This window comes from Muscardinus avellanarius, assembly GCF_963383645.1.
Source record: "Muscardinus avellanarius genome assembly, chromosome: 11".
Classification (NCBI taxonomy): Eukaryota; Metazoa; Chordata; class Mammalia; order Rodentia; family Gliridae; genus Muscardinus; species Muscardinus avellanarius.
This window is the reverse complement of record NC_137797.1, coordinates 64,298,867-64,324,271: the sequence shown is the minus strand read 5'-3', so window position 1 is coordinate 64,324,271 and position 25,405 is coordinate 64,298,867. Positions and strand designations below refer to the sequence as shown.

General features: G+C 46.9%; 1 protein-coding gene across 3 annotated transcripts; it reads right to left on the bottom strand.

Annotated features, from left to right (window-relative positions):
• Positions 1-5,013: 5,013 nt before the first annotated feature.
• Positions 5,014-24,465, bottom strand: TIMELESS (timeless circadian regulator; the record flags this gene model as incomplete). Of its 3 annotated transcripts, none has more annotated exons than XM_080705163.1 (28): positions 5,014-5,087; positions 5,204-5,305; positions 5,433-5,658; positions 9,532-9,650; positions 9,781-9,849; positions 9,934-10,111; positions 10,237-10,379; positions 10,633-10,715; positions 10,803-10,920; positions 11,006-11,091; positions 12,726-12,871; positions 13,116-13,317; positions 13,969-14,095; positions 14,182-14,279; positions 16,423-16,574; positions 16,679-16,813; positions 19,564-19,733; positions 19,870-19,973; positions 20,368-20,585; positions 20,961-21,137; positions 21,405-21,492; positions 21,690-21,823; positions 22,065-22,220; positions 22,378-22,479; positions 23,670-23,732; positions 23,825-23,939; positions 24,058-24,211; positions 24,369-24,465. In XM_080705163.1, 28 exons carry the CDS (start codon positions 24,463-24,465, stop codon positions 5,014-5,016), a joined length of 3,636 nt encoding a protein of 1,211 aa, XP_080561289.1. The 3 variants fall into 3 exon arrangements, with proteins under 3 accessions (XP_080561289.1, XP_080561290.1, XP_080561291.1); XM_080705164.1 differs by having other exon boundaries at positions 5,204-5,302; XM_080705165.1 differs by having other exon boundaries at positions 5,204-5,302; positions 22,065-22,217.
• Between the last annotated feature and the right edge of the window lie 940 nt (positions 24,466-25,405).

The following is a 25,405-nucleotide window of genomic DNA, read 5'->3' as shown; positions in this document are numbered from 1 at the left end:
GCCACACTCACAGACCTATTTTATATGTTTTAATTTGGAAACAGGGTCTCTTAAAGCCAGCACAGCTGGCTTCGAACCTGCGCAATCCTCCTGTCTCCGCTTCCCAAGAGCGGGGATTATAAGCATGCGCCACAACGCCCGGCCTTTTTTTTTTTTTTTTTTGAAAGAAGGTCTCAATGAGTTGTGAAGGGCCTCACTAAGTAGCTAAAGATGTCTGTGAACCACAATCCTCTGGTCTCAGCCTCCCAAATGCTGGGATTATAAGCGTGCACCGCCACTCCTGGCCCCAGCCCGATTTTTAAATTTGAAACGGTCTCACTGAGTTGCAAAGGGCCTAAGTAGCTGAGGCTGGCCATGAACCTGCAATCCTCCAGTCTCAGCCTCCCAAGTACTAGAATTACAAGCACGTGCCACCATGCCTAGCTAGGAAGGTTTTATGTTGGATTTTTCTCTCCCTTTAAGATTGAAGAGTTTTGAGCAACTTGTAATGTGTGGGGATAGTGCTGCTGTAAAGGGACTGTTGGAAATAAATGAGAAATGAGGAACGACCAACTAAAAGACAGGAAGTGAGCCGGGCATGGTGGCGCACGCTTGTAATCCCCGCGCTTGGGAGGCTGAGACAGGAGGATCGCACAGGTTCGAAGCCAGCCTCAGCTACTGAGTGAGGCTCTCAGCAACTTAGTGAGACCCTGTTTCCAAATAAAGTATAAAATAGGTCTGGGAGTGTAGCCCAGAGGTAGAAAGCCCCTGGGTTCCACCCCAGTACCACACACACACACAAAAAAAGAGACAGGAAATGATTAAGATAACAAGTGGAGGGTTTGGATTAGAACCAAAGAGGTTGCCGGGTGTGGTGGCGCACGCTTGTAATCCCTGCACTTGGGAGGCTGAGACAGGAGGATCGCGCAGTTTCGAAGCCAGCCTCAGCTACTGAGTGAGGCTCTCAGCAACTTAGTGAGACCCTGTTTCCAAATAAAATATAAAATAGGTCTGGGAGTGTAGCCCAGAGGTAGAAGGCCCCTGGGTTCTACTCCCAGTACCACCACCATCAAAAAAAAAAAAAAAAAAAAAAAAAGCAAAGAGGTAAGGGCAGATATCTGAAATATGTTTCTTTGTGTGTGTGTGTGTGTGTGTGTGTGTGTGTGTGTGTTTTGGGTACTGAGGATTGAACTCAGGAGCATTCTATTCCCATGCCACACTCCTAACCCTTTTTAAAATGTTTATTTCGAAACACTGTCTCCTAAATTGCAGAGGGCCTCACTAAATTACTGAGACTGGCCTCAAACCCCCAATCCTATTTCAGCCTCCCAAATACTGGGATTATAGGTATGCTGGGATTATAGGCATGCACCTTCAGCCAGAGGAAGGAAACTGACACATGCTACAAAATAGGTAAACCTTGAGGATATTATGGTTAGTGAAAGAAGCTAGTCACATTCAAGACGAATCCTATATAATCCCATTTAAATAAGGGTATTTAGAATATTCAGAATCATAGCAAGTAGAGGTTGGTTGCCAGCAGCTGAGAAGAGGGGAAAATGGGCAGTTGTGAGTTTCAGGTTTGCTTGATAAAAAGTTCTGGAGAAACTGGGCGTAGTAGCATGTACTTGTAGAACTTGGGAGGGTGAAATAGAAAGATCACAGGTTCGAGACCAGCCTTAGCAATTTAGTAAGATCAAAATAAGAAAGAAAGAAAAATCTGGCTGTGGGTGTAGCTTGGAGACGGAATGCCCCTGAATTCTATCCCCAGTGTTCAGATCTTGGGAAGTCAGGACTCAGAAAAAGACCCTGTGCCGAGCGTGGTGGCACATGCTTGTAATCCCCAAGCTTGGGAGGCTGAAACAGGAGGATCGCACAGGTTCGAAGCCAGCCTCAGCTACTTAGTGAGGCTCTCAGCAACTTAGTGAGACCCTGTTTTAAATAAAATATAAAAATAGGTCTGGGAGTATAGCCTGGAGGTAGAAAAGTCCCTGGGTTCCACCCCCAGTACCACACACACACACACAAAAAAAAAAAAAAAAAGACCCTGTAACCGTTATCCAAATGGCTGATGAAGACATTGTATAGCCAGCCAGCTTGTTCTCACATCCTGTCCCCACAAGATAAGGATCCAAAATCCTAATATAAGTCTCAGGGTTCAGGAGTCGAGAGCGTCTTAGTCTTCTCTGTGCTTGAGGTGCTTTCTTGTCACTCCAGTAAGTCCTGCTTTAGGAGTGCATCCAGGTTTTTCTGGCTCTTTATTTCAAATTATTTTAATTATTTATTTATTTATTGGTACTGAGGGTGGAACTCAGGGGCTTTTCTACCTCCAGCCTATACTCCCAGACCTATTTTATACTTTATTTGGAAACAGGGTCTCAGTAAGTTGCTGAGAGCCTAAGTAGCTGAGGCTGGCTTCAAACCTGTGTGATCCTCCTGTCTCAGCCTACCAAGCACTGGGATTACAAGCATGCACTACCACGCCCAGCCTATTTTATTATTTTGAAACAGGGTATTACTAAGTAGATGAGTCTTACCTATGAGGCTGTTCTTGAACCTTCAATCCTCCTCTCAGCTGCCCAAGTACTGGGATTACAGGTGTGCAGCACACCTGGTGGTAATATATACACACACACACACACACACACACACACACATATATATATATATAGTTTTTTTTTTTTGCGGTACTGGGGATGAAACTCAGGGGCATTCTACCTCTGAGCTACACTCCCAGCCCTATTTTATTTTATACTTTATTTTCAAACAGGATCTCACTGAGTTGCAAAGGGCCTAAGTAGCTAAGGTTGTTTGGGAACTGCAATCCTCCTGTCTCAGCCTCCTGAATGCTGGGATTACAAGCATGCACCACCACACCTGGCTCAATAATTTTTAATTATTTGCGCGCGTGCACGCGCGCGCGCACGTGTGTGTGTGTGTGTGTGTGTGTGTGTGTGATCCTCCTGTCTCAGCCTCCCAAGTACCGAGATTACATGTGGTGTGCACCACCATGACTAGGTAATAAATGCATATTTTAGCTAGGAGTGGTGGTGCATTGCATATTTTAGTCAGGAGTGGTGATGCATACCTGTTCAAAACCAGCCTCAGCAACTTAGTTAAACCCTGTTTCAAAAAAAAAAAAAAAAAAAAAAAAAGCCATGGTGGTGCACGCTTGTAATCCCAGTGCTTGGGAGGCTGAGACAGGAGGATCGCAGGTTCGAAGCCAGCCTCAGCAGCTTAGTGAGGTTCTCAGCAACTTATTGAGACCCTGTTTCCAAATAAAATATAAAATAGTCCTGGAGGTGTAGCATGGAGGTAGAAAGCCCTTGGGCTCCATTCCCAGTACTACACACACACACAAAAAAAGTGCCAGACGTGGTGGCATGTGTTTGTAATCCTAGCACTAGGATGCTGAGACCTCATAGTTCATGGACAGCCTCAGCTACTACTTAACGAGGCTTTTCGCAACTCAGTGAGATCCTGTTTCAAAAAACAATAAAAAAATAAAATATAGGGTTGGGGGTGTAGACTGGAGGTAGAATTCTCCTGGGGTCCACCCCCAGTACTGCAACAAAACAAAACAAACAAAGAATAAAAAATAGGGCTGGGGGTGCAGCTAGGAGGTAGAATGCCCCTGGGTTCCATCCCCAGTACCGCAAAATAAATAAAAAAAATAGAATAAATATATTTTAACCTGATTATATATTAATTATATTGTATTAATTATGTATTAATTATGTAATATATAGATTATGTAATCTATACATATATTAAAACATCACATGGTACCCTCATTGCCATATATAATTTTTATGGATCAGAGTTTTTTGTTTTTTTCTGTGGTATGGGGATTGAAACCAGAGGCATTCTACCTCCAAGCTATACCCGCCAGCCCTATTTTTAATTCTTTATTTTGAAACAGGGTCTCATTAAGTTGCAGAGGGTCTCACTAAGTAGAGGCTAGCTACAAACCATGATCCTCCTGTCTCAGCCTCCCAAGTGCTGAGATTGTAAGCATGTGCCACCATGCCTGGCTTCTATTTTTCACTCTTTATTTAGGGGAGGGCCATGAACCTGTGATCCTCCTGTCTCAGCCTCTCATGTTCTGGGATTACAAGTGTGCGTCACCATGCCTGGCTAACTCTTAACATTTCTTTCTCTCTCTCCCTTCCTTCCTTCCTCCCTCCCTCCCTCCCTCCCTCCCTCCCTCCCTTCCTCGGGATTGAACCTAGAGGCATTCTACCTCTAAGTTACATCCCAGCTTGATTTTTTATTTTTTTTATTTGGCTCTAGAGTCTCACTAGATTTCTGAGTGCCTTGCTACATTGCTGAGACTGGAGACTGGCTTTGAACCTGTGATCCTTCAGTCTCAGCCTCCCAAGTACTGAGATTTACAAGTGTGTGCCACCATGCCTGGCTTAACTCTATAACATTTTAAAGTTCCTCCAAAAATATACCAGGTAGACAGCTGATTAACTTGGACAGACTGGCTAGTCAGATTGAGATCAGCAACTTTTATTTATAAAATACATTCATTATTCTGAGAATACTGTATCCCAACTGCAGGCATTAGCCTCAACCTGGCATCTAGGGATTGATCACTGGAAAGAAAACAAGGACAAGGGGATTGGGGGCCTTCTGCAAATCCTCCATGTTACGAAAGCTCTCTTTTGGTGTCCTGCCAACTTGACAGAAAGCCCAAAGGGTCAGACTGATGAGAGGTGTCCAGGGTGCCTTCTATGTCATTCACTCCTTTCATTTCTAAGGTGCTCTAGTAACCCAAAGAAACAGTTCCTAGGAGTAAGTCTCCAGAGAGCTGTTGGGCACACTGATAAAACTTACTGGTTTTATCAGCAACGTCTGACTGCAGAAGGGTCTTCCCAACACTGTTGCCTAAAAATTGCTGGGCTCTAATCTATGGAAGCGCCCAGGACCCTATGGTTTTCATCCAATAAGGAGATTCTGGGTCCATTCAACTCTTGACTTCAATCCATCACCTAAAATCAAGTCTCTCTGCCCCTGGCCCCTGGCTCTTCAGTCGTTCTCATCTTCATCTTCAATCTGATACCGTTTCTTCTTCTGGATTACTGGCGCTCCCAGCCCTGGGGCTACAGAAAGGACAGGATGAGAGAGAGAATCTGATGGGTAAGGGGTAAGGCAGGTGACAGGGTTTGAATTCAGACTGAAGACAGGGAGCGGGAGAAGCGGCACTCAGACTCCTTACCTCGGTGCCCGCCCTCTTCCTCCTGCTCCTCGTCACTGTCCAGCAGGTATCGCTTCTTGGGCGCTACCTTCAGCTGCTCTTTCCCATCAGCAGTGCCGTCTTCTGAAGAACCATAAAAGGTACAAAATTAGAGAATGGGGACTGTACATTCTCAGAATACCTTTCAGTCTTCTAGACCAGCAGAACTGGCACAAACTGAGCAGTCAAGAGAGGACCAGGCCACCGTTACCCTCCAGGGATGCCAGGCTTGCTTTCTTTTTACGGGCTAACGAGAGGGCTCTCAAGGCTTCTGCTTGATGCTCCTGATGGTGCTCCTCACTGGGGCTTTGCTCTCCAGGGATTCTTGGCTCTAGCTCCAGATGCAGCTTTTCTGCCTCCTCTGGCTGACCCAAAGAGGCAGCCAATCTCCGGAGCTTGGTGGGGTTCAGCTTGGCTGGGATCCGCCAGAAGGTTTCCTATAGGGGCACAGTGGTTGGAAATGACAGCAAAGGGAAAGGACCAGCCTCTGCTCACCAAATTCTTCTATTATTCACTGGACAGGACCCTACATTGGTGAAGATCCACAAAGGTTGTGAACTCTACTTTTTATTTATTTATTTAATTTTATTTTGTGGTACTGGGATGGGATCCAGGGGCATTCTACCTCCGAGATACATCCCCAGCCCTAGTTTTTATTCTTTATTTGGAAATAGGGTCTCACTGAGTTGCGGAGGGCCTCACTAAGTAGCTGAGGCTGTCCACGAACCGCGATCCTCCTGTCTCAGCCTCCCAAATGCTGGGATTACAAGTGTGCACCACCACGCCCAGCTCTACTTTTCATTTATAACGTATACTGCTTCCAGCACAGAGCCTACTATACTAGGAGGCTCCCCGTAAATACAGTTGTTAACTGAGTAGATTCATGAGTGGATCCTGGGGATCTAAAGGTGAACTATGAGTCTTGCTAGCAAGGACTCCACAATCTAATGGGAGAAAAAAGTAAATGTACTGTAATTCTGTCCAATTAGGGATATAACAAGGGAAGAAATAAATCCCAACTGCCAAAGCAATTACTTTTGCTTCACTGGCTGAAAAGGTGATAAGGGAGAAAACAGGTAACCAAAGAGACTTTGGATAAACGTAAAGACCAGTAGTATAGTTGAGGGGACAAGGAGATGGAGGTGGAGAGGGAAAGCAAGAAGACTGAGGAAGGAAACAGTTCAAATCACGCTTTGGCAATATGTAGATGCATCACTACAGGTACTGAAGATGGAACCCAGAGGCACTGTACCTCCAAGCTGCATCCCCAGCCCTATTTTTTAGTCTTTTTATTTTTGAAATGGGATCTCACTGAGTTGCAAAAGGCTTCACTAAGTAGCTGAGGCTGTCTGCAAACCGTGATCCTCCTGTCTCAGCCTCCCAAATGCAGGTATACAAGCATGCACACCACGCAGGCTTAGTTGTTTATTTTTTAATTAATTAATTAATTAATTATTTTGGTGGTATTGGTATGGAACTCAAGGGGCCTTCTACCTCTGGGCTACACCTCCAGCCCTATTTTATTTTTTATTTGGAAATAAGGTCTAAGTTGTCGGGTGCCTCGCCAAAATGCTGAGGCTTAGCCGGGCGTGGTGGGGCACACTTGTAATCCCCACGCTTGGGAGGCTGAGACAGGAGGATCATGCAGGTTCGAAGCCAGCCTCAGCTACTTAGTGAGGCTCTCAGCAACTTAGTGAGACCCTGTTTCCAAATAAAATATAAAATAGGTCTGGGAGTATAGCCCGGAGGTAGAAAGCCTCTGGGTTCCACCCCCAGTACCATCAAAACAAAAAAACAAAAAAAACAAAAAAACCCAAAATGCTGAGGCTTACTTAGAACCTTAGATTCTCCTGTTTCAGCCTTCCAAGTACTGGGATTACAAGTACATGCCACCAATCCTGGCTAGGTTTTATTTTTTAATAAATTAAGTAATTAGTCAATTTATTAGTGGTTCTGGGGATTGAACCCAGGGGCAGTCTATCTCTAAGCTATACCTCCAGTCCTTCATTTTAGAAGAATGAATTTCTTTCAAAATTCATTATTTTGGAAGAAGGTCTAAGTTGCTGAGAGCCTTGCTTAAGTAGCTGAGGCTGGCTGTGTGAATCTGCAATCCTCTTGTCTCAGCCTCCTAATATTGGGATCACAAGCATGTGCCACTACACCCAGCTGTACAGAGACTAAGTCCCAAGGCTGGCCTTGAACTTACCATCCTCCTGCTTCAGCCTTTGAGCTGACTCTTGAAAGCTGGGTTGAGGTGCAACAGGAGGACGGAAGGTGTGTGTATGTGTGCGTATTACCTTGTGTATGTGGTTGGAGCCTTCCAACAGAAGTACTAGCATGGATGACTACTTAATGGCATGGAAAAGCCTACCATTTAAAGGATGCAAAAAGTGGTCCAGGATGTCTATTGTGTGTAGTAGTAGCTTTATGGTGGAATGGCCATGGGCTACAAAGGTTGGCATTCAGCAGGGCATGGTGGCACACGCTTATAATCACAGCAGTTGGGAGTCTGAGGCAAGAGGATCACGATTTATGACCAGCCTCAGCTTAGTAAAACCCGGTTTCAAAATAAAGAAAAAAAAAAAAAAAAGGTCAGGGGGTATAGCTCAGAGGTCAAATGCCCCTGGGTTCCATCCCCAGAACTGCAAAAAAAAAAAAAAAAAAAAAAAAAAAAGGGCTGGGAGTGTAGTTCGGAGGTAGAATGCCCCTGGGTTCCAGTTGCAGTACTGAAAAAAAAAAAAAAAAAAAAAAGCTGGGCATGGTGGCACATGCTTGTAATCCCAGCATTTGGGAGGCTGAGACAGAAGGATCATGGTTCACAGACAGCCTCAGCTACTTAGTGAGGCCCTTTGCAACTCAGCGAGACCCTGTATCAAAATAAAGAATAAAATTAGGGTTGAGGGTATGGTATAGCTTGGAGGCAGAATGCCCCTGGGTTCCATCTCCAGAACTGCAAAATAAATAAATAAATAAATTAATTAAAATAAAAAATAATAAAACAAAGGTTGGCAGGCCATTGGAGGTTATGGATTCAGTTCTGAAAGCAGGGAAGGCCATCAAATGCTCTAGACAGAGGAGTAATATTATAAAAATTACTACTGTCTGTGTGTGGCACTGGAGATTGAACTCAGGGGCATCCTACCTTTGAGCTACACAGCCAACCTCTTTATATTTTTTTGAAACAGGGTCTTTTTTTTTTTTTTTTTTGCGGCACTGGGGATGAAACCCAGGGACATTCTAACTCTGAGGTATACCCCAACCCTATTTTTTATTTTGAAACAGGGTCTCACTATGTTTCAGAAGGCTTTGTAGCTGAGGCTGGCCATGAACCTGCAATCTGCCTGTTTCAGCTTCCCAAGTACTGGAATGACAAGTGTTCAGCACTATATCCAGCCAAATTATTCGTTTTTGATGGCACTAGGGTTGAACCCAGGAGCATTCTACCTCTAAGCTATACCCCCAACCCTTTTTAAATTTTAAAATAGGATCTCATTAGGTTAATGAGAGTTTTGCTAAGTTGCTGAGGTTGGCCTCAAACCTGGACTCATCCTATCCTAGCCAAGTACTAGGATTACAAGAGCGCACCACCATGCCGGGCACAAAACTATTACTTATTTATTGTGGTGCTGGAAACTGAACTCAGGGGCATTCTATCTGAGCTACAACTCAGCCCTATTTTATATATATATGTATATGTATATGTATATGTATATGTATATGTATATGTATATGTATATGTATATGTATATTTCCCCCCGGTACTGGGATGGAACCCAGAGGCATTCTACCTCTGAGCTGTACCCCCAGCCCTATTTTTTATTCTTTATTTTGAAACAGGGTCTCACTGAGTTGGAAAGGGCCTCACTAAGTAGCTGAGGCTGGCCATGAACTGTGATCCTCCTGTGTCAGCCTCCCGAATGCTGGGGTTACAAGCGTGCGCCATCACACCTGGCTCTCCCAGCTCTATAATATTTTTATTTGGAAACAGAATCTTGCTAGGTTGAGAGAGTCTCACTATTTGCTGAAGAGTTCCTCAAATCTGCGATCCTCCTGTCTCAGCCTCCCAAGGAATGGAATGGTAGGCTTGCGCCACCACACCCAGCTTAAAACCATTATTTTAGAGAGATAAATCTGGGGACAGTGGTCAACATGAATTTAAAAGAAAGGGAGACTGGAGAAAGGAAGCAGGTTGCTGCAGGATCTTGGTCAGAGAGTGGCAAGGCAGGGGAGAGGAAAGGGGAGCAGCAATGAGGAGGAGATGTGTTCTGAAACAGGACCAAGACGACGTTGTCTGTGCCGGGTGTACTTGCCTGCTCAGAGGCAGGGGGCCGAACCCCTAGCTTGTGCAATAGCTGCTGAAACTGTTCACTTTCCATTGCTTCCTCATTTTCTTCTGTCAGCGGCACCAATGGAACTGCCTGGGAGCAGCCTAGAACAGGGTCAACAGTCACATGATAAAGACGTAAAGAAGGAATGAGGCCTCCATCCCACCAGAGGCCCTGAGCTCTGAGCAGCTTCCAGAGCTCCGGTCCTCCTAAAACCATCATCTGTCCACTCACCATCTGCTTCGCGGTCATCTGCTACTCGAAGCAGGCAGTTCTGGAGCCACAGGAGGGGAGCAGAAAAGCCTAAGGGAAAAAGGAAACTTATATTTGTTCCCACTCCCATTCCTACCCTCTGCCGGAGATACTGTTCCCAGGCAAAGTCCTCACCTTCCTGCCGCAGGCCTAGACCGAGGCTTTCAGTCGAAAGAACAGAGCTACCCGGGGCTTGTTCTGCTTCCCAGTCCTCTCGTTTCTCTTCGTCCTCTTCACTTTCTTCCTCCGGCAAGTTTTCCTCATCTTCCAGATCTTCCTGCAAACAATCCTGCAGAGACTTCTCTCCATTGGGCTGAAAGTCATTGTGGGGAGTGGTAAAAAAGGGGGCACTAGGCAGAACGGCAGACGGGGCGGGCTCCTCCCAAGGAGCACTGCAGGGATGGGCCTAGGCTGGTAGAGGCAGGGTGAGACTGTTACCATGCTGGAGGGTGCCAACTTCTTCCTCCGTTTCTTGTACAGCTCCCGTCGCTCAGTAACCAGTCCTAGAGCCAGCAGTTTATCGACGATCCGGGCCCGTGAGCGTTTGGCTGTGATATTCTTCATGATATGACCAAGGATGTCTGTAGAGAGGGAGTGTGAGAATATGCAAGAGCAACCAGGGAGAGGGATTAGTAAAGGAAATCAGAGGTCTTGGTGAAGGAAATCAAAGTATCTAGAAAAAGGCTAGCTCACATCCCCAAGTGACACTTGCAAATATACTTAAGTGGACAGGAGGGACGGGTTAAGCTTTCCTTGGGAATAAGAGGCAGGGGATAAAGAAGCGGACAGCTTGGCTGTCATCTCAGAGGTTCCCTGAGCTTCGACCTCACGCACCATCTGAGTCCTGGAACTCCTCAAAAAGCCGCTGCAGCTCCATCTCCTGATCTTCTGTCCACAATACAATCTGGGTTCCTTTCCTGTTTTGGGAGATGTCAGTGGGAGAGGAGAACCAGGGAGTGAACTACAGATCCCCATCCCACTTGATTCGAGAGCATTGCCTCTACCTTTGGAAGTCCTTGACGCTGTCAGCCAGTCCCAGGCGTACCAGATGGTGGATGACCTGCTTGCGTGTTCGAGGAACAGTATTCAGGTGTGCCAAGATGGTTTCCACCACATCCTGACCTGGAGTGGAGAAGGAGTGAGGCAGTGCAGAGGGGTCCTGGAGCTCAGACTCCTCATCGACTCTTCGCATCTCAAGGCCACATACCTTCCACATCCTTATGGGCAAGGTATAATTCTCGAAGCTGGGCCTCTTCCTCAGGACTCCACACAGGTGCTCTGCGACTAGAAGACCTGAGTGGTAAAAGGGGAAAGTAGGTTGTTGGTCCCAAAAGAGGAGATCAAAGGCACTTCCTGATCAGTTCTGAAAGGGTAAGGCAGGTATGCAGAGGAGCCAGCTGGCAGAGCCCAACATGTGCTTCCTGCCCCGTTTCCTGCCACTTAAAAACTCAAAAGTTTCTAGGCACGATAGCACACATTTGTAATCCCAGTATTTGAGGGCTGAGAGAGAAAGATCCCAGGTGCAAACAGGTGTGGTGGTACACACCTATAACCCTAGTACTTGGGAGGCCGAGATAGGAGGATCACAGGTTTATGGCCAGCCTCAGTAACTTAGTGAGATCCTATTTCAAGACAAAAAACAAATATAGGGTTAGGGGTAGAGCTCAGAGACAGAATGCCCCTTGGTTCAATCCATAATACACACACACACACACACACACGCACGCTGGGGATAGAATGTCCTGGCCAGGCATGGTGGTGCGCACTTGTAATCCCAATATTTGGGAGGCTAAGACAAGATCACAGGTTTGAGGTCAGTCTCAGCAGTTTATCAAGGCCCTTAATAACTTCATAAGACTCTGCTTCCAAATAAAAAATAAAATTGAGCCAGGTGTAATTCCAGTACTTGTGAGGCTGAGACAGGAGAATTGCAAGTTCATAGCCAGCCTCAGCAATTTTTTGAATCCTGATTCAAAATAAAGAATAAACGCCAGGCGTGGTGGCACATGCTTGTAATCCCAGCATTCGGGAGGCTGAGACAGGAGGATCATGGTTCGCAGACAGCCTCAGCTATTTAGTGAGGCCCTTCACAACTTAGTGAGACCCTGTTCCAAAAAATAAAAAATAGGGCAGGGGGTTTGGCTTGGAGGTCGAATGCCCCTGGGTTCCATCCCAGGACACACACACACACACACACACACACACACACACACACACACACAAAACAAAAACAACAAAAACAAAAACCAGCGTGAAAGGAGGACTGAGATACTAAGAGAAGAAAACAAACACTGCTAGGAATGCTTATGGTTTCCTAGCACTTTTTTTTTTTTTTTTTTTGCAGCATAGGGCATTAAATTCAGGGCCTCATGCATGCTAGGCAAGTACTCTAACACTAAACTAGATTCCCAGTGTATTTTGTTTTGTTTTATTGTGGTACTGGGGATTGAAGCCAGGGGCATTCTACCTCCAAACTATACCCCCAGCTCTACTTTTACAATTTTTTAAAATTTGAAACAGGTCTCGCTAAGTTGCTGAGGCTGTCCTTGAACCTGTGATCCTCCTGTCTCAGCCTCCCACGTACTGGGATTTGCAGGTAAGCACCACCACGCCTGGCTTACCGGTGCATTTTGAGAGAGGGCACAGGCAAACTCTCTTGGGGGAGGGGGGATCCCATTCCCACCAGTGAGCACCACTATGAAGGCTGGTGACTGAGCAGGAAACTAAACCAGACAGAGACTTAGGCTCTAGTTCCTGTTATCCCGTGTGTAACCTTAGGTAAAGCATTTCACTTTTTGGGCCTGTTTTCTCATCTCTAAAAGGGAAAAAAATATTAGACAAAATGATCTGCAAGCTCTTCCAGCTCTGACTCTTTGTGACTATACCACCCTCCCCTACGACTCATCCTTACCCATCCCCAAGCTCACCCGCCATCTAGGGATCCATAGCCCTCAGTCATCTCTCGAACCACAGCTGTGTTCTTCCAGAAGAGAAGCTCCACAAAGGCTTTCTGGTTGACTGCAGCCAATGCAAAGAACTTGCCCAGGACGTATTTGGCAAAAGTCACTAGCTCCTATAGGACAGGGAGGTTACCGTGATGCCTCAGGTCAAGTGGAGGTAGAGACCTGACCCATGGCTATTTTTTCTCTGCCTGTTCCCAGATGCCCCCTTCCATCCTTCCCTGTGCAGCTCCTTCAACCCGCCTGCTGACTTCCTCGCCATGTTCGCATCTCCCAGCCGCTGACTCCTCTCAGCCTCCTTTATCTCCTGAGGATTAGCCACAATCCCTTATTCCCCCTTTCTTGGCAGCCCCTCACTTTGTAGGCTCCAGCAGCAGGGTCACTAAGCAGACGATTGAAGAGGCAGAAGACGGAGAGCTGGAAAAGCAGGGCTTCCATTTTGAGGTCATGGGCCAGCCGGTGCAGCATCTTGACGGCACAGTGGTTCGTGTGGGCGCTATTCTGCTGGTAGCTCCGCAGCAGCAGCACATAGGCTCGCACAACAGCTGAGGACGCAAAGCTGCACCAAAGCCGGGGGAGAGGAGGTCAGCACTGGAAAGACACTGCTCAGCGTGATATAAAAGAGAGAAGAGCCAGATATGGTGGCGCACGCTTGTAATCCTGCATTCGGGAGGCTGAGGCAGAAGGATCGCGGTTCACGGACAGCCTCAGCTACTTAGTGAGGCCCTCTGCAACTCAGTGAGACGGTTTCAAAATAAAGAATAAAAAATAGGGCTGGGGGTGTAGGCCAGAGGTCGAATGCCCCTGGGTTCCATCCCTAGTACCTAAAATAAAATAAAATAAAGTAAAATGAGAGAAGGTTAGCACACCCCTGGACAAGGATGGAGAGACTCTCGGGCCTGCCAACAGGCATATGGTTAAGGAATTGGCATCTACTTTGTGGCACCTAACCATTTCTTTTGGGATCTCAAGAAAAAAAGGTAGAGAAAGGGGACCCGGAGGAAGGAGGAGGCGAGGGCGAGGGGAGGTCCTGGGGAGTTCAACTGATCAAATTTGTTTAGGTCCAAGTACAAATATATCACAAGGAAACCCACTATTATACATAATTATTATATAAAAACAAAACCAGCAATAATTTTAAAAAGACAGTGCTATCTTCACAGCTGTATAATCACCACCCTGGAACCAACCCAGTCCTCTCGGCCCGCACCGTTTCAGGTAGTCCAGAAAGTTAAACTCTTTCTCCGACACCTGGACTGCTTGTAACTCCTCTTCTTCCTCTTCCTCCTCTTCTTCTTCCTCTTCCTCTCCGCCTCCTTCCTCTGGCCTCTGCTGCCCTAAACAAAGAGTGAGGATTACTGGGTCTCTGTTGCGCTGGGGCTGGAGCAGAGCTGGAGGGAACTGTGAAGGAATGGGGACTCACGGGGAAGCGGAGCAGTGAAGATCTGTTTCAGCAACTGCAGCTCTTCCTCCGGGGAAATGTCTGGAGAACCAAACACATCTCCTTCTGGCCACACCTCCCTGGAGCCCAGAGGAAAAAAGGCTTTAACCACAGGAAATCTGGCTTGTAACTAGAAGCGGGAGAAGCGATTCAGACTTATCTCATCTGTTAGCCAGAAAGATAATGCAAATTGCTACCTGAGCGATAAAACAGATTCAAAGAAAAATTTCTCTCACAAGCCATATTGCAATGAAAATTATATAAGAACAAAATGCCAACAATGTAAGTGTTGACACTTGGTTAAGCAAAGTATATCTTTCTGCAATGGTGTCTGAAAGTCTTTAGTGATGAATGAAATGTGTCTGGTGAGAAATGATTTTCAAAAAAAAAATTTTTTTTTGAAGCCAGGCGTGGTGGTGCACACTTGTAATCCCCGCACTTGGGAGGCAGAGACAGGAGGATCGCGCAGGTTCGTAGCCAGCTGCACTGGCGTAAGAGACCCTGTTTCAAAAATATATAAAATAGGTCTGGGAGTGTAGCTTGGAGGTAGAAGGGCTTCCAGGAACCCCAGTACCACAAAAAAAAAAAAAAAAAAAAATATATATATATATATATTTTTTTTTTTTTGGACTAGGGATTGAACCCAGGGCGTTCTACCTCCAAGCTACACCTCTAATTCACTCACTCATTGGTACTGGGGATTGAAACCAGGGAGCATTCTACCTCAGAGTTATACCCCTAGCCCATTTTTTTTTTTTTTTGGCAGTACCAGGAATTAAACTCAGGGGCATTCTATAAACCTAGCCCTATTTTTTATTCTTTATTTTGAAACAGGGTCTCACTAAGTTTTGGAGGGCCTAAGTAGCTGAGGCTGGCCATGAACCTGTGATTCTCTTGTCTCACCCTTCCAAATACTGGGATTACAAACTTGTGCCACCACACCTGGCCACCCAGCAATTTTTATTTTTGATTTTAAAACAGAGTCTCATTAGGTTGCTGAGAGTCTCTCTAAACTGTCGAGCACCCATGCCTAGAATCCTTTTTATTTATTTTTTTATTTGAAATAGGGTCTCACTAATGCCGGGCGTGGTGGCACACACTTGTAATCCCTGTGCTTGGGAGGCTGAGACAGGAGGATCGCACAGGTTCAAAGCCAGCTTCAGTTACTTAGTGAGGCTCTCAGCAACTTAGTGAGACCCTGTTTCCAAATAAAATATAAAATAGGTCTGGGAGAATAGCCCGGAGGTAGAAAGCCCCTGGGTTCCACCCCCAGTACCACCAAAAAAATTAAATAAATAAAATAAAATAAAATAGAGTCTCACTAAGTAGCTGAGGCTGGCCTGAAATCTGATTCTCCTGTCTCAGCCTTCCAAGTCTGAGATTACAGGTGTGTGCCACCATGCCTGGCTCAAAATATATTAAAAAGTTAAAAAAAAAAAAAAAACTTAAGTTAGCATGTGCAATATTCCATTTTTGTAAAAGGAGGCATATATACATAGTATAACTGTACATAATAGACATGGAAACATAACTCATTAAATTTAATGTGGACCCAGGTGTGGTGGTACATGCTTGTAATTCCCACGCTTGGGAGGCTGAGACAGGAGGATTGTACAAGTTCAAAGCCAGCCTCAGCTACTTAGTGAGGCTCTCAGCAATTTAGTGAGACCCTATTTCCAAATAAAGTATAAAATAGGTCTGGGAGTATAGCCCGGAGGTAGAAAAGCCCCTGGGTTCCACCCCCAGTACCACACACACACAAAAAAACTTAATGATGGAGCCAGGCATGGTAGTACATGCTTATAATCCCAGTACTTGGGAGACTGAGACAAGAGGATTGCAGGTTTGCAGCGAGCCTCAGCTACTTAGTGAGGCCTTCTGCAAATTTAGTGAGACCCTGTTTCAAAATAATGAATGAAAAATAGGGCTGGGGCTGGCAGTGGTGGTGAATACTTATAATCCCAGCATTTGAGAGGCTGAAACAGGAGGATCACAGTTTTGCAGCCAGCCTCAGCTACTTAGTGATGCCCTCCACAATTCAACAAGACCTTGCTTCAAAATAAAAAATAGGGGTAGGGGTATAGCTCAGAGGTAGAATGCCTCTAGGTTCAATCCCCAGTTGGTCAGTAGACTGCCAGAGACCTGGCAGGGCTTGCCTCTTCTGAAGACTAAGAATCCTGCACCACAGGGAAGCCCGGGAGGTTGGGTGGGCAGGTATCTTACCGGGCAGACCTCAGGAGGGCCCGGGCCTGCGCAGCCTGGCCAGCCAGGAGACAGTCTTGTATCCGCACCATGGCATCTGCTCGCTGCTCCTCCACTGGCACCTCAGAGGCCGCATCGAAGGGAACCACAGAGTCTACACTGAGCTCCAGATCCTAGAAACAGGTAAGGCTATGGGAACACAGTGGGAAGAAAACCCAGACGGTCCACAGGAGCACTATCTTAAAAAAATAAAAAGGGGGCTTCTGCAACTGCCTACCTGGGCACAACACTGCAGCTGCTCAGCCAGGGCCGGCCACAGCGTCTCCACCTCCCCTGGGCTGTATGGGACATTACCAGAAGCAACAGCCTGGTCCAAAGCCTTCTTTTTCTTCTTTCTCTTCTTTCGTTTGTTCTATGGGGAAAGAAGTGCATGAGAATAGCAGAAGAACTGAGGAAGTCTTCCATATGTATCTTCTCTGTGGGAAACAATTTTGAGTCTAGAAATGATTGGCTTATAACTCTATAGCTTCCTGTTTGCTTTGATGGAAGGCCATCAGAAGGGGTTAATAAAGCCAAGTGTGGTGGCACATGTTTGTAATTCCAGTACTTGGGAGGCTGAGACAGGAAGATCACAGGTTCCAGGACAGCCTTGCAAGTAGTTAGACTCTCAGCAACCTAGCAAGACCTGTCTCAATAACATGGGCCAGGCATGGTGGCGCACACCTGTAATCCCCATGCTTGGCAGGCTGAGACAGGAGGATGGCACAGGTTCGAAGCCAGCCTCAGCTATTTAGTGAGGCTCTCAGCAACTTAGTGAGACCCTGTTTCCAAATAAAATATAAAATAGATCTGAGAATATAGCCCAGAGGTAGAAAGCCCCTGGGTTCCACCCCAGTACCAGGAAAAAAAAAAAAATAATAATAACAAAAATAGGGCTGGAGGTGTAGCTCGGAGGTAGAAAGCCCCAGGGTTCAATCTCTAGTAACACACACACACACACACACACACACACACACACACACACCCAGGCGTGGTGGTGCATGCTTGTAATTCCAGTATTTGGGAGGCTGAGACAGGAGGATCCAGGTTGGCAGCCACTTCATCTACTTAGTAAGGGCCTTTGCAACTCAGTGAGACTGTTTCAAAATAAAGAATAAGGTCAGGTGTGGTGGTGCACGCTTGTAATCCCAGTGCTTGGAAGGCTGAGAGAGGAAGATCGCACAGGTTCGAAGCCAGCCTCAGCTAATTAGTGAGGCTCTCAGCAACTTAGTGAGACTTGTTTCCAAATAAAGTATAAAATAGGTCTGGGAGTATAGCTTGGAGGTAGAAAAGCCCGTGTTCCACCCCCAGTACCGCCCCCCCACCACACACACAAGGTCTGTGGGTGTAGCTCAGAGGTAGAATGCCCCTGGGTTCCATCCTCAGTAACAACAACAAAAAAACCTAGGGCTGGGGGTGTAGCTTGGGGGTAAAATGCCCCTGGATTCTATCCCCAGTACCACAAAACAACTTTAATTCTGTATGGCCTTTATTTATTTATTTATTTATTTATTTATTTTTTGCGGTACTGGGGATATAACCCAGGGGCATTGAAACTCTGAGCTACACCCCCAGCCCTATTTTTTCATGTTTTTTAAATTTCTGAAACAGGGTCTCAGAGTTGCGAAGGGCCTCTCTAAGTGGCTGAGGCTGTCCACAAACCATGATCCTCCAGTCTCAGCCTCCTATGTATGACCTTTATTAATAAAAGGAAAGCTTGAGATTTTGGGGTGGAGTTTGGCTCTCTTGCCTTCTGCCCTCTTACCTCTCAACTCAAGTCTTTTGTCTTGAGACAATTTCATTGTGTTGACCCAGGACTTTACTGGGAAACACACTTCTCTATTACAAAACCAGCTAATTAAGTGAACGTCTGGAGTGCCCGTTAAGTGCTATTCACAGGCAATGGAAAGCAAGAGTGAAGTGGGTTTTTTTTTTTTTTTTTTTTTTTTGGTGGGTCTGGGAATGGAACCCAGGGGCATTTGACCTCCGAGCCACACCCTCTGCCCTATTTTTATTCTTTATTTTGAACCAGGTCTCACTAAGTTGCAGAGGGCCTCACTAAGTAGCTGAGGCTGTCCGCAAACCGCAATCCTCCGGCTTCAGCCTCCTGAATGCTGGGATTACAAGTGTGCGCCACCATGCCTGGCTCAACAGTGTATTTCTTTGTCCTTAAGAAGCTTGTACTCTTGCCTGTTTAGGCAAGTAAATAGGAAATTATGTTACACAGTGGATAAGAGCTATAATGTGGATGAAAATAAAATGCCTACTTCTTGGAGTAAAGGAGTCTGCCAAGAACAGTAATATCTTAAAAAGTTTATAGAATAAATATATTTGCTATAACGATTGAGTGAGATATTTGAAAAGCCTTAGTAAAAGCAGAGCAGGATGAAAATAAAGCCTATCTTTTTTCTCTTGAAAAGCAGAGAGTAAGTCAATCCCAAATCCTATACCCCCATGTCAGAGCTGTGAACCAGTCTTTTATGTGAGTATTCAGAATTCAAATAGGATGAATAGACTGGAGGGCCCTTAGGTTCGTGCCTGGAAAAAATAAAATAAAATAAAGACATAGGGTCTTACTAAGTTGTGAAGGGCCTCACTAAGTAGCCAAGGCTGGCTGTGAACCCAGATCCTCCTGTCTCAGCCTCCAAGTACTGGGATTACAGGTGTGCACCACCATGCCCAGTTTATATTAGGTATTATAATCACACAAGCATCTTGAGTTATTTTGACAGTAAGTAATCGAGGACTAGCTCACCATCCTACTAACTTTCAATTTAAGGTTCTTCCCACCTCACTCACCATGGTTCTGAGGCACAACCATGTGATATTGCAGCCTAATTGCTAAACTCTAAGATTATGAGCCCTCAGAGCTTTATATGCTTAGCACTTACTAGGTGTTCACTAAATGTTTCTGAATGAATTAAGCTACTTATGATAGATTGGGAATGAGTCTAATGGGAAAAGGAAACTATGGTTGACTCCCGTGGGCAACAATCAGCTTCTTCCCCTTAGTTCAGAGTAGTTCTAACAGATGAGCCGAAGCTACAGAAAATGTGAGGGTAAAGCGCCCTCTGCCCTTCATTTTTCCCTAGAGCTCTTTCCACATCCTGGGCTGCCCAGTACCTGCACCATCAGGTTCCCACGGCTCCGACAGAACCTTTCCAACATCTTGAGAAAGAGGTGGGTGGTTTCCACCAGGTCACGAAGGAAGGAGCGGGGCTGGCATCTCTCATCAAACTTTCGAAAGAGTGCTAGGAATAGCTCTCGGTACTCCATCACATAGAAGATATTGTCTAGGAGCAGGAAAAAGAAAATAATGGAAGGACTGGTCTGGGATGCTTCCAAAAGGAGAGATGGATGAAGTTGGGACCCAGAAAAATGAAATTCTAGTCAACACATGAGAAGGCTGGGGTCAGGCCTGGGCCTCACTCTTGATGATGCGGCTGCTCTCCCTCACGGCCTCTTCTGGGGACATGTCCATTTCATTCACTGTGGCCAGCAGCTCCTGATAGGCCTTTAGAGCCAGGTGCATCCTATGAGTGGAAGGGGAGAGGAAAAATGGAGGACAACTTAGGGCACTGGCTCATGGAAACATCACCCTGCCAAAAGTGCCACCAACCACTTGGGAGGGTGACACTGGAGGACTGCAGGCTCAAGGCCAGCCTCAGCAACTTAGTGAGAACCTCTGTTTCAAAAAAATAAAAAGGGCTGGGGGTATAGCTCGGAGGTAGAATGCCCCTGGTTTAATCCTCAGTATCACAGAAAAAAAAAGTGCCACCCAAAACAGAATGACCTAGCCAAACCTTGCTCCCCATTCCAGCCACTTAACCCCTGAATTAAAAAAAAACATACCATCCCCAATCCAGGTAAATCAGATACCAGCCTGGCCAAGATGCCCACGGTGATCCCGACAACCATCCCGCTCACCGGCGTGCCCAGGAGGAGGCTTCCTTGCGGTCAGTCAGCATCATCTCATAGTAGTTAGTGAGGTTCTTCTCGATGAAGTGGAAGGAACGGACGCTGAGGGTCTCAGAAACCAAGCCTGGCCGGAAGGAGGCAGCTCGGTTGAAGGCCATGAAGAAAGCCAAGGCCCACATGTAATAGGTCTCATCATGCTGCTGAGCTTTCTCCCGGAGCAGATGATCCTAACACCCAAAAAGAGAAGACATTGCACCAGGGTTTCCGGATTCTCCTGACCTGTGAAGATGGGGGCCCTGGACACCCCTGCAGTAATTCTCTAGGGTCCAGTTTCCAGTTCTCTCTTCTCCCTAGGTCTTGCACCACATTCCCCTCCCCTTCTTCTGGGAAAATTCACTACAGCCCTTTTTGTTGTCCTAAAAACCCACACCCTCCTGGCAAACTGCCCATCATCCCTCAGGGCACCCTACTTCCTAGTGCGTACTCCTGGGTCAGCCTCCTTGGGCTCCTCCCAGGTTCCCCTTCTTATCCACACTGGGTCCATCACCTCTCTGATCACCTGATTCCAGCCCTCACTGCCTCCATATCCTTCCAGATCTCACCTTCACAGAGCCCATGAGCCGGTTGTAACAGTTCTCCAGGAACTCGGAGCAGAAGTCTCTGAGGAAGAGCCTCACATTGAGAGCAGAGCGGCGCTGAACGGACAGCTCCTGGGCAGCCTGGCGACGTTTCGGCACCCTGCGGGGCTGCTTTCCCAAGTCCGAACTGTAGTTTCGGAGCTGGGGATGTGGACTGGGATTAGAGTTACTCCTAACCACCACTCTCCCCCTGCAGCTCTTCCCACACCCTGGATCTGCAACCTTCTCAGAAGAAACCAGAAGACAGTGGACTATTCTCTGCCTCTGTACTAAGTGAATACAGTGTAGCCCGTGCCAGAGGCTTGACTTCTGCTGTCACCTGCTCTCCCAGCCTCAGAACCAGATGCCTTAACTCCAGAGATGGTGACCATTCTCCAGCTCTGCAACTCCAGACGTGCCCATACTCACATTGTGCAGGCCTTTGTGAAAGATGAGGTCCCTCTCCCCAATGGACTTCAACCCCTGGACAATATAGGAGCCCCCAAATCGAGAATGCCTGCCAGGGGTAAAAAAAGTGGTTCAAAGCGATTTCTCTGTTCTCTGGAAGCTTCACCATCCGTTCTCTTTCATTAGAAGCTCAGGGTGAGTTAAAGCTTTAAGATGGTATCCACTCCCCACCGTCTTAGAACTGGCCTGAAGGGCTCCACATCCCGAGACAGGCAGGAACACAGACAGGACGGCTCTGCCACACACCTGTTGCCTCGCTGAAGGGCTCGGCTCTTCCTCTCGGCCATCTCCCGCTGGCGCAGCACCTCCAGGTCTGTCACATCTGTGCTCCGCTCCTGAGCTAGGCGTCCCTGCCCTACTCCTGCCAGCTGCTCAGGGTTCTGGATTGGGAACAAACAGGTAGGGTCAGAACAGTCATTCCGTACCCTAAGTTCACTCATCTTGGGGATGGATGGAGAGGGAACAACAGAACTGTTGAGGGGACCGTGCACTGAAGACATGGCTACTCGACCTGTCACCTATGTTCCCCAGACAACGCAGCGTTCAGTATAAGAACAGTTCTGATCGTGTAGCAGAAAAGTGCACAGATGGAAGGACTAGGGCAGCAGGCCCGGGTCTCACCTGATCACGGAACATAAGGGAGACAATCTCTAGTACGTGCAGACTCCACTGCTGCTCTGCAGGTGAGCTGGCCAGGAAGAGCAGCAGGTCATCCAGGCCGCTGAGGTGAATCGCCCAGAGAAGCTGGTCGTGGACGCTGGCATCGTCGTCGATCCGCTGAGCGGTCAGGGGAAGAAAGGAGTGCACTCAGTCCCACAGCCCGCCCTGGAAGCTTCCCAGCTTTTTTTTTGGCCCCAGATTTGTCAGAAGACTGAAAAGCCCCATATGGGCAGTTTAAATAAGTACGAGGACTTATTCAAAGGAAAGCCGTTACCTTTTCCTGGTCAAGGTCAGCTGGGACATGAAGGACATTTCTGACCAGCAGCAGGATCCGTTCAATCAGCAAATTATCTTCCTCTTGTCGATCTTCCCAGCCCTGGACAGAAGAGAGTTACAGAACCTCCTTGGGAAAGGAAGGCAACGTCTATCTGGTGTAGAGGACTACAGTGCAGAAAAGAATCAGAATTAAAAAGAAGAAAATGAGCCGGGTGTGGTGGCGCACGCTTGTAATCACTGCGCTTGGGAGACTGAGACAAGAGAATCGTGCAATTTCGAAGCCAGCCTCCACTGGCTTAAGAGACCCTGTTTCCAAATAAAAAATATAAAATAGGTCTGGGAGTATAGCCCGGAGGTAGAAGGCCCCTGGGTTCCATCCCCAGTACCACCAAAAAAAAAAAAAAAAAAAAAAAATAAATAAATAAATAAATAAATAAAAAAGTTAAAAAAGAAAAAAGAAAAGGAGCCAGGTATGGTAGTACATACTTGTAATCCCAGTACTTGGGAGGCTGAGACAGGAAGATTGCCGGTTCTAGGCCAGCATGTTTAAACTTAGCAAATCCTTGTTTCAAAATAAAAAGGACTGGGGGTGTAGCTCAGTAGTAGAATACCCCTGATTTCCTGGGCTCAATCCCAAGTGACACATACACACAAATACTCACACCCAAAAAAAGACAGAGAGATGCTGGGTGTGGTGGCTCACACTTGTAATCCCAGTACTTGGGAGGCTGAGACAGGAGGACTGCAGGTTCAAAGCCAGTCTCAGCTTCTTAGGCCCTTTGCAACTTAGTAAGACCCTGTTTCAAAATAAAGAATAAAGCTGGGGGGCACGCTTGTAATCCCAGTACTTGGGAGGCTGATTAAGAGATCCTGGGTTCACAGCCAGCCTAAGCTACTTAATGAGACTCCCCACAACTTAATGAGACCTTGTTTTAAAATAAAGAATAAAAAATAGGGCTGGGGTGTAGCTTCGAGGAAGAATGCCTCTGGATTTAATCTCCAGTACCAAAAAAAAAAAAAAAAAAAGAATAAAAAACAGGGCTGGGGTTGGGGCTTGGAGGTAAAATCGTTCAATCCCCAGATCTGCAAAAACAGAGAGAGAGAGAGAGAGAGAGAGAGAGAGAGAGAGAGAGAGAGAGAGAGAAAGCATTGGTGCAGTCAGAAACTCTGGAGTAGACCACCATTCCCGAGGAATGGGACACAGCCCCAGATGTAGCACTTCCTCCTGTTCCCAGGGAGGTACATAGGACTAACTGCCCGTGGGTTCCCGTAGGGTGAGCACTCACTTACCAGCTGCAGCAGCTTGTACAAGGTTTCACTAAGGACCCCAAAAGCCTTCTCACTGGCAAAGGCCTGTGGATCAGGGATCAAATCTCATGTAGCATCCATCCCTTCTACCCCTGTCCCCTAAACGCTGCCCCCAGGACTCTGAAGGAAGGCCTCACCTCTTTGTAGGCCTGCAGATAAGTTAGCACCTGCAGAAAGTGATGGCGCATACTGGGCTCCTTAGGCACACTGGCAAAACAGAGCAAGGCAGGTTGAGTCAAGTTCACCATCAGTCTAGGGAGACGACAAAGGAGGGAGATGCCATTAAGCTCACTCGCCAGGCACAAACCCCAAAACTTACCCACTTAAACACACATACAGCAAGTGGGAAAAGTGAAAAAGCCGGGACAACCTGATAACAGCATCAAAGAGAGGCTTGTCCTGGTGGTGCTGCATGAGGATGGGCAGAAGGTCGCTCTGCAGGATCTGGGACGCTCCCAGCTGCTGCCGCACATCCCGAGTCTCATCCTCGTGCCTCAGGTAGCGGATCAAATCCTTCACGCTCTCTGCAGAGACAGAACCAACTTGTACACAGAACCTTGGAAGAAGCTCCGTCCAAGGCCCTGTGCTTTTCATACTTTAGAAACTCAACAGACCTCCTCAATTCAACCGCCGTGCCGTTTGTTTTTGCTTATTTAATCCAATTCCTCAAAAGGCACTCACCTAAGCAATCCGGCTCCTTGTGGTAAGTGTCTCCCTCCAAGTACCCAAGGGCACTACACGTGGCTAGAAGTTCACAGTTCATCATGTACAAGTCCATACATCAGAGGACCGGCGAACAGAGAGGACAGGAAGACGGAGACGAGGAAATCAAGATGCTAAGGCCTACAGAGACAGGGAGGAAGAATGCAGGGCTCTCTGTGAAAAGCAGAGAGGAATCTGAAAGCACCCTATTGCTTGGAGTATTCTGAGCAGATCCTCAAATGCTTCACTTTGGACAGAAGCAAAACTGCTGCCTCAGGCTTTCTCTCCCACTCTGCGCCCTGCCCCAGTACTAGGGACTGACCCAAGGGTGGTCTACCTCTGAGATATACCCCCAGTTCTCTCTCTCTCTCTTTTTATTTTTTGCGGATCTGGGGGTGGAACCCAGGGACATTTGACTTCTGAGCTACACCCCCTGCCCTATTTCTTATTCTTTATTTTAAAACCGGTCTCATTAAGTTTTAGAGGGCCTCGCTAAGTAGCTGAGGCTGTCCGCGAACCGCGATCCTCCGGTCTCAGCCTCCCAAATGCTGGGATTACAAGCATGTGTCACCACACCCGGCTCCTAGGCCTCTTCTACTTTTCATTTTACAACAGGGGTCTCAGACGGGCATGGTGGTGCACGCTTGTAATCGCAGCGCTTGGGAGGCTGAGACAGGAGGATCGTGCAGGTTCAAAGCCAGCCTCAGCTGGTTTAAGAGACCCTGTTTCCAAATAAAATATAAAATAGGTCTGGAGCCGGGCGTGGTGGCGCACGCTTGTAATCCCCGCGCTTGGGAGGCAGAGACAGGAGCGCGCAGGTTCGAAGCCAGCCGCGAGCACTGGTTTAGGAGACCCTGTTTCCAAATTTAAAAAAAATGTAAAAATAGGTCTGGGAGTGTAGCCCAGAGGTAGAAGGGCTTCCAGGAACCCCAGTACCACCAAATAAATAAATAAATAAATAAATAAATAAAATAGGTCTGGGAGTATAGCCCAGAGGTAGAAGGCCCCTGGGTTCC